The sequence below is a fragment of the Oncorhynchus masou genome, chromosome 33 (assembly GCF_036934945.1).
Source record: "Oncorhynchus masou masou isolate Uvic2021 chromosome 33, UVic_Omas_1.1, whole genome shotgun sequence".
Lineage (NCBI taxonomy): Eukaryota > Metazoa > Chordata > Actinopteri > Salmoniformes > Salmonidae > Oncorhynchus > Oncorhynchus masou.
The window spans coordinates 42,548,175-42,562,163 of NC_088244.1; the positions used below are offsets into that span (position 1 = coordinate 42,548,175).

General features: G+C 44.6%; 1 protein-coding gene across 1 annotated transcript in view; it reads right to left on the reverse strand.

The window, feature by feature from the left end:
• Positions 1 to 13,989, reverse strand: part of LOC135527381 (multiple epidermal growth factor-like domains protein 6) — a 123,065-nt gene that overhangs the window by 78,732 nt on the left and 30,344 nt on the right. The window contains exons 4-14 of the mRNA XM_064955895.1: positions 11,147 to 11,269; positions 10,918 to 11,040; positions 10,475 to 10,612; positions 10,180 to 10,302; positions 9,698 to 9,820; positions 9,281 to 9,454; positions 8,942 to 9,073; positions 6,491 to 6,619; positions 6,111 to 6,239; positions 5,574 to 5,708; positions 5,169 to 5,303 (exon numbers count right to left, since the gene is read on the reverse strand). Coding sequence (XP_064811967.1) covers positions 5,169 to 5,303; positions 5,574 to 5,708; positions 6,111 to 6,239; positions 6,491 to 6,619; positions 8,942 to 9,073; positions 9,281 to 9,454; positions 9,698 to 9,820; positions 10,180 to 10,302; positions 10,475 to 10,612; positions 10,918 to 11,040; positions 11,147 to 11,269 — 1,464 coding nt within the window. The remainder of the gene's footprint in view (positions 1 to 5,168; positions 5,304 to 5,573; positions 5,709 to 6,110; positions 6,240 to 6,490; positions 6,620 to 8,941; positions 9,074 to 9,280; positions 9,455 to 9,697; positions 9,821 to 10,179; positions 10,303 to 10,474; positions 10,613 to 10,917; positions 11,041 to 11,146; positions 11,270 to 13,989) is intronic.

A 13,989-nucleotide genomic window follows, 5' to 3' on the forward strand; every position in this document is an offset into this window, starting at 1 on the left:
GGGGTCCCTTGGAATTTAAGTCACTAAATTCAGGAAGTGATTAGCTTCTCCTTTTCAGTTTGTTGAGAAATCATATAAAATGGATGCAATTTTTTCAATTATTGAATTGGTATTGCAGTTTATTTCCTAAATTTAATTACTTAAATTCTAATTGACCCAATTACAAAGATTGTTAGCACGGTTCATATAAGGAAATCAGTCAATTAAAATAAATTCATTACGTGCTAACCTATGGATTTCACATGACTGGGAATGCAGATATGGATCTGTTGGTTACAGATACCTTAAAAAAAAAGTTGGGGTGTGGATAAGAAAACCAGTCAGTATGTGATGTGGCCACCAATTCCCTCATGCAGAGCGACACATCTCCTTCGCATAGAGTTGATCAGGCTGTTGATTGTGGCCTGTGGAATGTTCTCCCACTCCTCTTCAAAGTCTGTGCGAAGTTAATGGATATTGGCAGGAACTGGAACACGCTTTTGTACTCGTCCATCCAGAGCATCCAAAACATGCGCCGACTGTCGGCGTCGACAGAGATGGTCGCCTCGCTTCGCGTTCTTAGGAAACTATGCAGTATTTTGTTTTTTTAATGTATTATTTCTTACACTGTTACCCCAGGACATCTTAAGTCTTATTACAAACAGCCGCGAGGAACTATTGGATATAAGAGCAACGTTAACTTACCAACGTTATGACCAGGAATACGACTTTCCCAAAGCGGATTCACTGTTTTTTCCACCACCCAGGACAATGGTTCGAATCCCAACAGGCGACCCAAAACAAAGGCGCCGCAGAAGTGGCGGAGCGGTCTTCTGGTCAGGCTCGTTAACGGGCACATCGCCCAACGCTAGCGAGAATACTACTAGCCAACATCCAGTCTCTTGAGAACAATTTAGACAAAATCCGAGAGTTTGTAAAATTTTCTGTTTCACGGAAACATGGCTCACTCGGGATACTTTATCAGAGTCGGTAGAGCCACCTGGTTTCTTCACGCATCGCGCCGACAGAAACAAACATCTCTCTGGTAAGAAGAAGAGCGGGGTGTATGCCTTATGATTAACGAGTCATGGTGTAATCATAACAACATACAGGAACTAAAATCCTTTTGTTCACCTGACCTAGAATTCAATCAAATGCAGACCGCATTATCTACCAAGAGAATTCTCTTTGACTATAATCACAGTCGTGTACATCCCCCCCCAAGCAGACACCTAGACGGCCCTGAAATAACTTAATTGGACTCTATGTAAACTGGAAACCACATATCCTGAGGCTAAATTTTATCTGCATATCGAATGCGCGACCCGGGCTGGGAAAATTCTGGATCATTGTTACTCTAACTTCCGCGACGCATACAAAGGCACCCCTTGCCCTCCTTTCGGCAAATCTGACCACGACTCCATTTTGCTGCTCCCAGCCTATAGACAGAAACTAATTCCACGCTTCAAGATTGCTTCGATCACGTGGACTGGGATACGTTCCGTACATGACCAAATACAAACAGTGTAGCTATTCCCTCCGCAAGGCAATCAAACAAGCTAAGCATCAGTATAGAGACAAAGTAGAGTCGCAATTCAACGGCTCAGACACGAGAGGAATGTGGGCAGGGTATACAGTCAATCATGGACTACAAAAGGTAAACCAGCCCCGTCACGGACCCCGATGTCTTGCTCCCAGACAAACTAAACAACTTCTTTGCTCGCTTTGAGGACAATACAGTGCCACCAACACGGCCCACTACCAAAACCTGCGGACTCTCCTTCACCGCAGCCAACATGAGTAAAACATTTAAACATGTTAACCCTCGCAAGGGTGCCGGCCCAGACGGCATCCCTGGCCATGTCCTCAGAGCATGAAGTGCTTTGAGAGACTAGTCAAGGATCACATTACCTCCACCCTCCCTGACACCCTAGACCCACTCCAGTTTGCTTACCGCCCCAATAGGTCCACAGACGACGCAATCGCAATCACACTGCACACTGAACTAACCCATCTGGACAAATCTCACACTCAATGTCAACAAAACAAAGGAGATGATCGTGGACTTCAGGAAACAGTAGAGGGAGCACACCCCTATCCACATCGACGGGACAGTAGTGGGGAAGGTGGAACATTTTAGGTTCCTCTTTATACACATCACGGACAAACTGAAATGCAGACAGCGTGGTGAAGAAGGCAGAACAGCGCCTCTTCAACCTCAGGAGGCTGAATAAATCCGGCTTGTCCCCAAAAACATTCACAAACCTTATTAACAGATGCACAATCGAGAGCATCCTGTCGGGCTGTATCACCGCCTGGTACGGCAACTGCTCCACCCACAACCGCAAGGCTATCCAGAAGGTAGTGAGGTCTGCACAACGCATCAACGGGGGCAAACTACCTGCCCTCCAAGACACCTACACCACCCGATGTCACAGGAAGGACAAAAAGATCATCAAGGACAACAACAACCCGAGCCACTGCCTGTTCACCCCGCTATCATCCAGAAGGCGAGGTCAGTACAGGTGGATCAAAGCTGAGACCGAGAGACTGAAAAACAGCTTCTATCTCAAGGACATCAGACTGTTAAACAGCCATCACTAACATAGAGTGGCTGCTGCCAACATATTGACTCAACTCTCGCCACTTTAATAATGGAAAAATTGGATGTAATAAATGTATCACTAGTCACTTTAACCTCTTGATGCTATGGGGGCGCTATTTCATTTTTGGATAAAAAGACGTGCCCGTTTTAAGCGCAATATTTTGTCACAAAAAGATGCTCGACTATGCATATAATAGGTAGCTTTGGAAAGAAAACACTCTGACGTTTCCAGAACTGCAAAGATATTCTCTGTGCGTGCCCTAGAACGTGAGCTACAGGCAAAACCAAGATGAAACGGCATCCAGGAAATGAGCAGGATTTTTCAGGCTCCGTTTTCCATTGTCTCCTTATATGGCTGTGAATGCGAGAGGAATGAGCCTGCCCTTTCTGTCGTTTCCCCAAGGTGTCTGCAGCATTGTGACGTTATTTGTAGGCATATCATTGGAAGATTGACCATAAGAGACCACATTTACCAGGTGTCCGCCCGGTGTCCTGCGCCGAAATTGGTGCGCAAACCTCAGCTGCAAGTATTTTTCCATGGAATTCAGAGAAGAAAGCAGGCTTCCACGAACGATATAAATCAATGAAGAGATATGTGAAAAAACACCTTGAGGATTGATTCCAAACAACGTTTGCCATGTTTCGGTCGATATTATGGAGTTAATTCGGAAAAAGTTTGACGTTGTTGGTGACTGAATTTTCGGTTCGTTTCGGTAGCCGAATGTGATGTACAAAACGGAGCGATTTCTCCTACACAAAGATTCTTTCAGGAAAAACTGAACATTTGCTATGTAACTGAGAGTCTCCTCATTGAAATCATCCGAAGCTCTTCAAAGGTAAATTATTTTATTTATTTGGTTATCTGGTTTTTGTGAAAATGTTGCATGCTAAATGCCACTCAAAATGCTAAGCTAGCTTTGCATACTCTTACACAAATTAGTGAATTGCTATGGTTCAAAAGCATATTTTGAAAATCTGAGATGAGTGTTGTTAAGAAAAGGCTAAGCTTGAGAGCAGGCGCATTATTTTCATTTTATTTGCGATTTTCAGAAATCGTTAACGTTGCGTTATGCTAATGAGCCTGAGGCTTTATTCACGATCCCGGATCCGGGATGGGGAGTTTCAAGAGGTTTTAAGCAATTCCAGTTTATATAATGTTTACATACCCTACATTACTCATCTCATATGTATATACTGTACTCTATACCATCTATTGCATCTTGCCTATGCTGTTCGGCCATCGCTCATCCATATATTTATATGTACATATTCCTATTCATTCCTTTACACTTGTGTGTATAAGGTAGTTGTTGTGAAATTGTTAGATTACTTGTTAGACATTACTGCATGGTCGGAACTAGAAGCACACGCATTTCGCTACACTCGTATTAACATCTGCTAACCATGTGTACGTGACCAATAAAATTTGATTTGATTTTGATTTGATGCTCAATGGGTTATACTCTGGTGAGTTTGCAGGCCATGGAAGAACTGGGACAGTTTCAACTTCCAGGAATTGTGTACAGATTCTTGCGACATGGGGCTGAGGTGATGGTGGCGGATGAATGGCATGACATTGGGCCTCAGGATCTCGTCACAGTATCTCTGTGCATTCAAATTGCCATCAATAAAATGCATTTGTGTTCGCTGTCCGTAGCTTAAGCCTGCCCATACCATAACCACACCGCAACCATGGGGCACTCTGTTCACAACGTTGATCAGCAAACCGCTTGCCCACAAGACGCCATACACGCTGTCATCTGCAAGGTACAGTTGACACAGCGATTCATCCATGAACAGCACACTCCTCCAGCGTGCTAGTGGCCATCGAAGGGGATCATTTGCCTACTAAAGTCGGTTAATACGCCGAACACCAGGGTCGTGACCAGTCATATCAAGACGCTGGTGAGGATGACGAGCACGCAGATGAGCTTCCCTGAGACAGTTCCTGACAGTTTGTACAGAAATTCTTTAGTTGTGCAAACCCACAGTTTCACCAGCTGTCCGGGTGGCTGGTGTCAGATGGTCCCGCAGGTGAAGAAGACAGATGTGGAGGTCATGGGATGGCGTGATTTCACGCGGTCTGCAGTTGTGAGGCCGGTTGGACATATTGCCAAATTCTTTAAAACGCAATTGGAGGCGGCTTATGGTGGAGAAATAAACATTAAATTCTCTGGAAACAGCTGTGGTGGACATTCCTGCAGTCAGCATGCCAATTGCACGCTCCTTCAAGACTTGAGACATCTGTGGGATTGTGTTGTGTGACAATTTAGTGGTCTTTTATTGTCCCCAGCACAAGGTGGACCTGTGTAATGATCATGTTGTTTAAATCAGCTTCTTGATATGCCACACCTGTCAGGTGGATGAATTATCTTGGCAAAGGAGTAATGCTTACTAACAGGGATATGTTTTTTGTGCATATGGAACATTTCTGGTATCTTTCATTTCAGCTCATGAAACCAACACTTTACATGTTGGATTTATATTTTAGTTCAGTGTAAATACCCATTTCTGTTTCCAATAAATGGACAATGAAGTACTATTATGCGTTGGTCTGGGCTGGCACGCCATGCACTGTACCCACCTAGGTCACAGTTGTCCCCATGGAAACCAGGCGGGCACTGGCGTAGACACTCCCCTGTCACACGATCACAGGGTACCCCTAATGGACACCCACATGTCCTCTTGCAGGCAAGACCATAGTATCCTCTGTCACATTCTAGAGAAGAGGCGCAAAAGTGGGTTAAAAGTGCTGGTTACACATTTAGGGACAGTTTCCCAGACCCAGATTAAGCCAGATAGAACCATTCCTTGATGTGTGTGCGTGTGTGTGTGTGTGTGTGTGTGTGTGTGTGTGTGTGTGTGTGTGTGTGTGTGTGTGTGTGTGTGTGTGTGTGTGTGTGTGTGTGCGCGCGTGTGCGTGCGTGTGTGTGTGTGTCCATGCTTATGTGTGTGTGGGTGCATGCAGAACATCTCCTGAACCACTGACCCTCCTGGCAGTTCTTGCCCTGGTAGCCTGGTTTGCAGACACAGGAGCCATGGCGGCGGTGGCACTCCAGGGTGTTCTGTTGGAAACACTGGCACTCCTCCGAGCAGCCAGGGCCGTATGCCCACTTAGGACACGCTGGGTAGAGACGGCACACCAAAGGGTTAAACTGGACTGCAGGGCTGATAGGGCACACAGGGATACTGCCTGACTGTGTACATGGTTGTGCAGGTGCAGGGCAAGAGGTCCAGGGCCCACATTGATAAAGAATCTCATTGTTGGGGTTATAATGTATGATCAGTTTAGCCATTTAGATCACATTGAATAACATTACATGGACAGAGGGGACCTGATCCTCAATCAGCAATCCTCTGAGATGCTTGACAGCCCCGATCACAGTATGATCCTGACGTATAAGGAATGAGTCTTTCCTTGAGGTTATCACTGCATCTGGCAATTGAAATAAATGGCTACAGGGAGTGAATGTATGACCGAAAGGAAACAGAAAGTAGAGAGTCAGTGAGATGTCACGCCACTCACGTAGGTGACAGAAACGCCCATAGAGCCCAGGGTCACACAGGCAGGCTCCGTAGGTCCGATGGCAGCGCCCGTTATTGGCACAGTTACACTTCTTATTGCAAAGTTTACCATACAGGCCGCTAGGACAGCCTATGGAGCACAGAGACACATAGAGAAGAGTAGAGAGTACATTATAGCACATTATAATATGGTATTTGCACTTTTGGGATAATTCAAATGCTAGGTAAGCCACATTTACATTTAAGTCATTTGGCAGACGCTCTTATCCAGAGCGACTTACAAATTGCAAATTTTAAGCCATATCATATGTACCATTTAAAGAGAAAACAATGTTATTTTGATCCAGGTCTGCATGATAACATGAATGTGTGCCAACTCACCATCCTGGCACAGATCCCCACTGACTCCAGGTGGGCAGCGACAGTGCCCGCTCACAGGGTCACAGGTGGCACCATTCTTACACTTACAGCTGAAGAGGCAGTTCCTGCCAAATGTGCCCTCGAGACAAGCTGAGCAGAGGGAAGGAGAGAGAGAGGGTGAGAGAAGCATAGACATGTGTATGGCGTTAAATCTCTCAGTCAAAGCTGGATACGTCATCAAAATAGGCCATTTCTGTTGGATGATTATGTCTGACATAATTCAAACACAGATACAGATGTAGGATCTTAATTTGAGCCGCAGTAAATGCAGCTGAGCTTCAGGATTTACGTAAATTCACTGAAAACCCACGCTAACACGCGGTTATACTAACAGTATTGTATTTTCATGTGCCCTACTTTTTTCCAGCTAATAGCCTCACCACCGATCAAGCCACATTATGGACTAAATGTTCAAATCCTGTTGCTGCAGGATTATGCTGCTATGGCAATACTGGTTGAATTATGATCCTACATCTGTAGCTTCACTCAGGAATGGGTTAACCCCATATGGGTTTGTTGACTAAAAACACAGCAGGTTCTCAATAACACCTGTGACTTTGAGGATTAAACCCTTTTAATGTTTTGATACACCACATGACCAAAAGTATGTGGACAACTGCTTGTCAAACATCTCATTACAAAATCATGGGCATTAATATGGAGTTGGTGTCACGCCTTGGTCTTAGTATTTTGTGTTTTAGTTTATTAGTTAGTCAGACCAGGGTGTGACATGGGGTTGTTATGTATTGTGTTTTCTTATTGGGGTTTGTAGTGTCTGGGATTGTAGCTGATTAGGGGTGTGTGTGTGTTAAATAGGTTGGCTGCCTGAGGCGGTTCTCAATCAGAGTCAGGTGATTCTCGTTGTCGCTGATTGGGAACCGTATTTAGGTAGCCTGGTTTTCGCTTTGTATTTCGTGGGTGATTGTTCCTGTCTCTGTGTAGTGTGCACCAGTCAGGCTGTATTAGGTTTCACGTTCTGTTTGTTGTTTTTTGTATTTATTAGTTATTCGTGTATAGTTTGTTCGTTTGTCTTCCTAATAAACATGAGTAACTTACACGCTGCATTTCGGTCCGACTCTCCTTCAACAAAAGAAGAACGCCGTTACAGTTGGTCCCCTCTTTGCGGCTATAACAGCCTTCACTCTTCTGGGAAGGCTTTCCATTAGATGTTATAACATTGCTGTGGGGACTTGCTTCCATTCAGCCACAAGAGCATTAGTGAGGTCTGGCACTGATGTTGGGCGATTAGGCCTGGCTCGCAGTCGGTGTTCCAATTCATCACAAAGGTGTTTGATGGGGTTGAGGTCAGGGCTCTGTGCAGGCCAGTCAAGTTCTACCACACCGAATTCGACAAACCATTTCTATATGGATCTCGCTTTGTGCATGGGGGCATTGTCATGCTGAAACAGGAAGGGGCCTTCACCAACCTGTTGCCACAAAGTTAGAAGCACAGAATCGTCTAGAATGTAATTTCCCTTCACTGGAACTAAGGGGCTTAATCCAAACCACAAAAAACAGACCCAGACCATTATTCTTACTACACCAAACTTTACAGTTGGCACTATGCATTCGGGCAGGTAGTGTTATCCTGCTATCCACCAAACCCTGATTCGTCCGTCGACAGAAAGTGATGCGTGATTTATCACTCCAGAGAATGCGTTTCCACTGCTACAGAATCCAATGGCGGCGAGCTTTACACCACTCCAGCCGAAGCTTCGCATTGTGCATGGTGATCTTAGGCTTGTGTGCGGCTGCTCGGCCATGGAAACCCATTTCATGAAGATCCCGACGAGCAGTTCTTGTGCTGACAATGTTTCCAGAGGCAGTTTGGAACGCATTCTCTGGAGTCATAAATCACGCTTCACTTTCTGTCGACGGACGAATCAGGGTTTGGTGGATAGCAGGATAAAACTACCTGCCCGAATGCATAGTGCCAACTGTAAAGTTTGGTGGAGTAAGAATAATGGTAGTGAGTGTTACAACAGAGGACAGACGATTTTTATGTGCTACGCTCTTTTGCACTGGGTGGTCCCATTCTGTGTGCTAGTGTGCCCTACCACTTTGTGGCTGAGACATTGTTGCTCCTAGACGTTTCCACTTCATAATAACAGCACTTACAGTTGCCTGGGGCAGCTGTAGCAGGGCAGAAATGTTACAAACTGACTTGTTGGAAAGGTGTCATCCTATGATGATGCCACGTTGAAAGTCACAGAGCTCTTCAGTAAGGCCATTCTACTACCAATGTTTGTCTATGGAGATTGCATGGCGGTGTGCTTGATTTTATACACATGTCAGCATCGGGTGTGACTGAAATAGTCTAATTCACAAATTTGAAGGGCAGTCCACATACTTTTGTACATATAGTGTATATTTTGTTCTCTCTGCATGGCATCAGGTGCAGAAGAAACTCACTCTGATTGCAGATAAGGCCTGTCCACCCATCGGGACAGTCACAACGTCCCTCCTCCAGGTCACACACACCACCGTTGGAGCAGTCGTCACACGTCAGGCTGCAGTCATGGCCAAACGTTTCGTTTAGACACACTGGTGAGGAAGAGCAGGAAGAGGAAGATGAGTTACAATATATAGTAAAGGAGTAAAGCCAATTTTGACACTGTTTGCAATCTAAAAAAAATATGTGCAAACAAGCTGTTTATAAGCAGCTTACATCTGTGTTACGACTTCCTTATCTGGTTATTACAACAGTCTCATGTATGCCTTATGTGGGTGTTGCTACAGGTGTATGTATACCAAAGGTCTTGGTGAGGGTGCTCTGGGCCCGGAGCTCTCCCAGGCCGTCCTCCTCATAGTCGTCATAGCGCTCCAGCGGCTGGAAATTGTCATTTAGCAGGGTGAACTGCGGTGGAGGGAGCTTCACTGCGATGCGGCCGCTCCACTCCAACAGCTCTACTGCCCGCTCCAGGGCTGGCGGGAGAAAGTAGAACAGTCATTGTCTCTGTCTCTGCACACTTAGTCTCCATTCTAATATCCACTTTAGCATGCCACTTGTATCAACTCTGAGACCTAGTTACAGCCGATAACGTCTACTGCCTGGCATAGCCTACCACTAAGGCCCAGAGTTTTGGTCAAGTCAGGATAAACTTCTGGCCCTAAGTATTATTTTGACCTGACTACCGCCCAGACAGGATTCATTTTCAATCCACTTACGAATACAGGAGAGACGGTTCTCGTTTAGCCGGTGTCCGAGGCGACAGTAGCACTGGAAGGAGCCGGCTGTGTTCTGGCAGGTATGGTCACAGCCTCCGTTGTCTACCAGACACTCATCCACATCTGCAACATCAACAACCAAAACTAGAAATGGTACATTTCCTGAAGAAATTCTATGTGCTTGCCGCGACTGTAGAGTTCAAGCTGCAGCAAACACACTAATAAGGCTCAGAGAGATTACATCATTGTAAGCAAAGGGTGTCTTCATGCTTACAGACATCAACAACAGAACTTAAATCTGCCAAGACTACAATTATTGTCTTCCAATTTACTCCGTTCCTTGAGGCATGCAAAGGGACGGGGTAAGAGCGAACTGACTTTTATTCTGTAAACAGGAAGTCGACCCATTGTGTAGATAGATCATTTAAGATCATTTTTGATAGCATTTGATCAAGGAGGCTATCCTGCTAAATGGACCATACCATCACAGCCACACCCATCCGAGTTGAGACGGTAGCCAGCCCCGCAGTAGCATTCGTAACCCCCGGGATAGTTGGTACAGTCCTGCTCGCAGCACGAGCTTCCCGTCTCGCACTCGTCCAAGTCTAAAACACACACGGCCATTGTTGACGAGTCTGTCTATGAAGGGACTTTAGTGCCAATAATTTGTCAGTTCAATTGTTTTGAATTCATGCCAAATTCAAAATGATTGGCACTGAAATCACTCCATATCGATCAAAACTGATTATATTATTCTCCAAACTGCTCTTTGCTCACCCACACATGTCCTGAGGTCATCGTCCAGATGGTAACCATGGTTACAGCTGCAGACAGGTCCGAGGGCGGAGTGTTGGCACTTTTGGGAACAGCCTCCGTTGGCAGTCTCACAACCGTTCACAATCTCCATCTCGATACCTGAGGAGAGACAATTTTGGACACCTGTTGTTCCATGACAAACATCTACACAATATTTTCTTGCAAATAATCTCTTTTTCTTGTGGCGCTAATGTTTTAGTCTGACCAAAACATTTGTAATAGCCTTTGTTGTATTTTACTCTAAACTCCAACATGCCTAAACGGGAATATGGATGATGATTCATGCCAGTAAAAATGCTATAATAAAAGTGTAAATGTGTAATGCTATTTTGACATCACGGATAATTGGTAATGTCTCAGTGAATAAATGGGAGTTGACTGAGAGTGAATGAAAGTTGACTTACGATAGCATTTCCTGCCGTTGGCACCCAACTTGTATGCTGGGTTACAGACACAGGTAAAGGAACCCTGGGTGTTATGGCAACCGTGGGCACAGGCAGTTTGGCCTGTCTCACACTCATCGATGTCTGAGACACACACACACACACACACACACACACACCTTAAATCATTGTAATCACCATTACCACCAATAGACTAATCCCTGGAAGCATAGTCAATTCGGAGGTTTACCTTCACAGTTTTTGCCATCCTGTGCCAGTGTATATCCAGGACGACAGTCACACTGAGATCGTCCTCCTTCATTTCTACAGGTGTGCACACAGCCTCCATTTCTGTCTGCACACGGGTTTCTCACTGGAACACAGTAACACAGAATGAGTACAATAATGTACGTACACATACACACACAGACTGACAGAAACACACACACAAACACATTCTCCATACTCTTGCTGGCACTCTCCCTTGTGGTTTTGAGGGAGTAAGAGGGTAATGGGGTTAAATGGGAGTCTGGTTACTTTCTCCCTGCAGATATGGCCATAATTACTTCCATGTCTACATGCTACATGTATTAGGAATCAAGTGCATTTTCCTTTATTTCTTGGTAGCTACTTGTTGTCGATGTATGGAAGACAGTGCACATCTAGCTAAGCAGGAAACAGAGAATTCATTGTAAAGGAACACAAAGTCAGTAAGGTACAAGATTTCCACATCTGCCCAAAGATAGAATTGATACAACAATAACAATGTAACTTCTCCACAATGCCGGTTTGTTTGAAATCCACCCTAGGTATAACTATTTCATGCATTGCGCTCTTGGATGGTGCTTTGGTAACCAAGGCAACAGTGAGCCTCTGGTAAGACTCAGTTAATGTGTATTGGCCAGTCAGTCTGCTGGCCAGACAGACCAATGGTCAGAGGTTGCCAAGCCAATGGCAAGTCTCGACAAGCCAACCGGTCTCTTGTCTCAGACCTCGCAGTGAGATACAAGACTAGAGGAATTTCAAAGCTCGCCAAAGTGGACAGTAATTTAACATTTAACACTTCCCAACAGCTGCAAGCTCTGCTTTATAACCTCATAAATTACTATAATTGTATTTTCCCCTCTATTTTATCAAAACCATATAAATATCACTTCAATCCAATTGGATTGTAAACATAATTGATATTTCTCTGAGGGCTTTTTTGTCTTTTGATGTTTAAATGTAAAATTCCAACAATATTACATGTGTCTTGATATATAAAATACGACATGTTGTATCTGAGATCTACGTGTCAACCACAATAAGAACCATCTGAAGTATAATTCAGAAGTAAGGATCCAGGCTGCCAATGGCCTTTGGGTAAGGACTGAGGACTGCCAGCCACGATATCTGAAGCCAACCACTCCAGCACAGCTGTGTAGTTCAGCTAAGCTCAGAGTGCAGGGGATTTGTGAAAATTCTGTTTACTTTTTCATAAAAGCATGAAACTTTGTAAACTTGTACAGTTTGGGGCCCTGAACATTTAGATATGGAGGCATCGGAAAAACACCTGCAAATAAGGTATTTATTTCTCCTATCTCCTGAACCAAGCATGCTATTACAGAGAAAGTGATGTTTTGATGGTCAAGGATTACAATGGTACTATGCACAACATCAAGAGGCAGTGGCAGTCATTTTGCTATTCTGCCATAGCCGGACAATGTATTTTCCGTCATATCGACTGAATGATATCATGATATCACAGAAGGTGATGTTTACAACTATGTGTTGATGGTCAATGAATAAAATGATATCCCGTGAAACATCAAACAGTTCAGATTATTATATAATGGTGGACTGCTGTGGTAAACAATGGAAAGAAATAAAATGAAATCTCAGTTTCTGACAATGGGGAAGGGAGATACCTAGTCAGTTGTACAACTGAATGCCTTCAACTGAAATGTGTCTTCTGCATTTAACCCTCTGAATCAGAGAGGTGTGGGGGGGCTGCCATAATCAACAGCGTCAGCATCCGGGGAACAGTGGGTTAACTGCCTTGCTCAGGAGCAGAATAACAGATTTTCACCTTGTCAGCTCGGGGATTCGATCCAGCAACCTAACTGCTCAATGTCAATGTAGCACTCACTTCCGCAGCACTCACTTCCGTCATCATGAAGTGCTTTGAGAGACTAGTCAAGGACCATATCAACTCCACCCTACCTGACACCCTAGACCCACTCCAATTTGCTTACCGCCCCAATAGGTCCGCAATCGCAATCACACTGCACACTACCCTAACCCATCTGGACAAGAGGAAAACCTATTTAAGAATGCTGTTCATCGACTACTGCTCAGCATTTAACACCATAGTACTGGGTCTCGACCCCGCCCTGTGCAACTGGGTCCTGGATGTCCTGACGGGCTGCCCACAACCGTAAGGCTATCCAGGGGGTAGTGAGGTCTGCACAACGCATCACCGGGGGCAAACTACCTGCCATCCAGGACACCTACACCACCCGATGTCACAGGAAGGACAAAAATATCATCAAGGACAACAACCACCTGAGCCACTGCCTGTTCACCCCGCTATCATCCAGAAGGCGAGGTCAGTACAGGTGGATCAAAGCTGAGACCGAGAGACTGAAAAACAGCTTCTATCTCAAGGACATCAGACTGCTAAACAGCCATCACTAACATTGAGTGGCTGCTGCCAACATACTGACTCAACTCTAGCCACTTTAATAATGGAAAAATTGATGTAATAAATGTATCACTAGCCACTTTAAACAATGCCACTTTATATAATGTTTACATACCCTACATTACTCATCTCATATGTATATACTGTACTCTATACCATCTACTGCATCTTGTCTATGCCGTTCGGGCCATCACTCACTATTTTTATGAACATATTCTTATTCATTCCTTTACACTTGTGTGTATAAGGTTGTTGTTGTGAAATTGTTAGGTTAGATTACTTGTTAAATATTACTGTACTGTCGGAACTCGAAGCACAAGCATTTCACTACACTCGCATTAACATCTGCTAACCATGTGCATGTGACAAATAAAATTTGATTTGATTTTACGTACACCTTATAATATTAT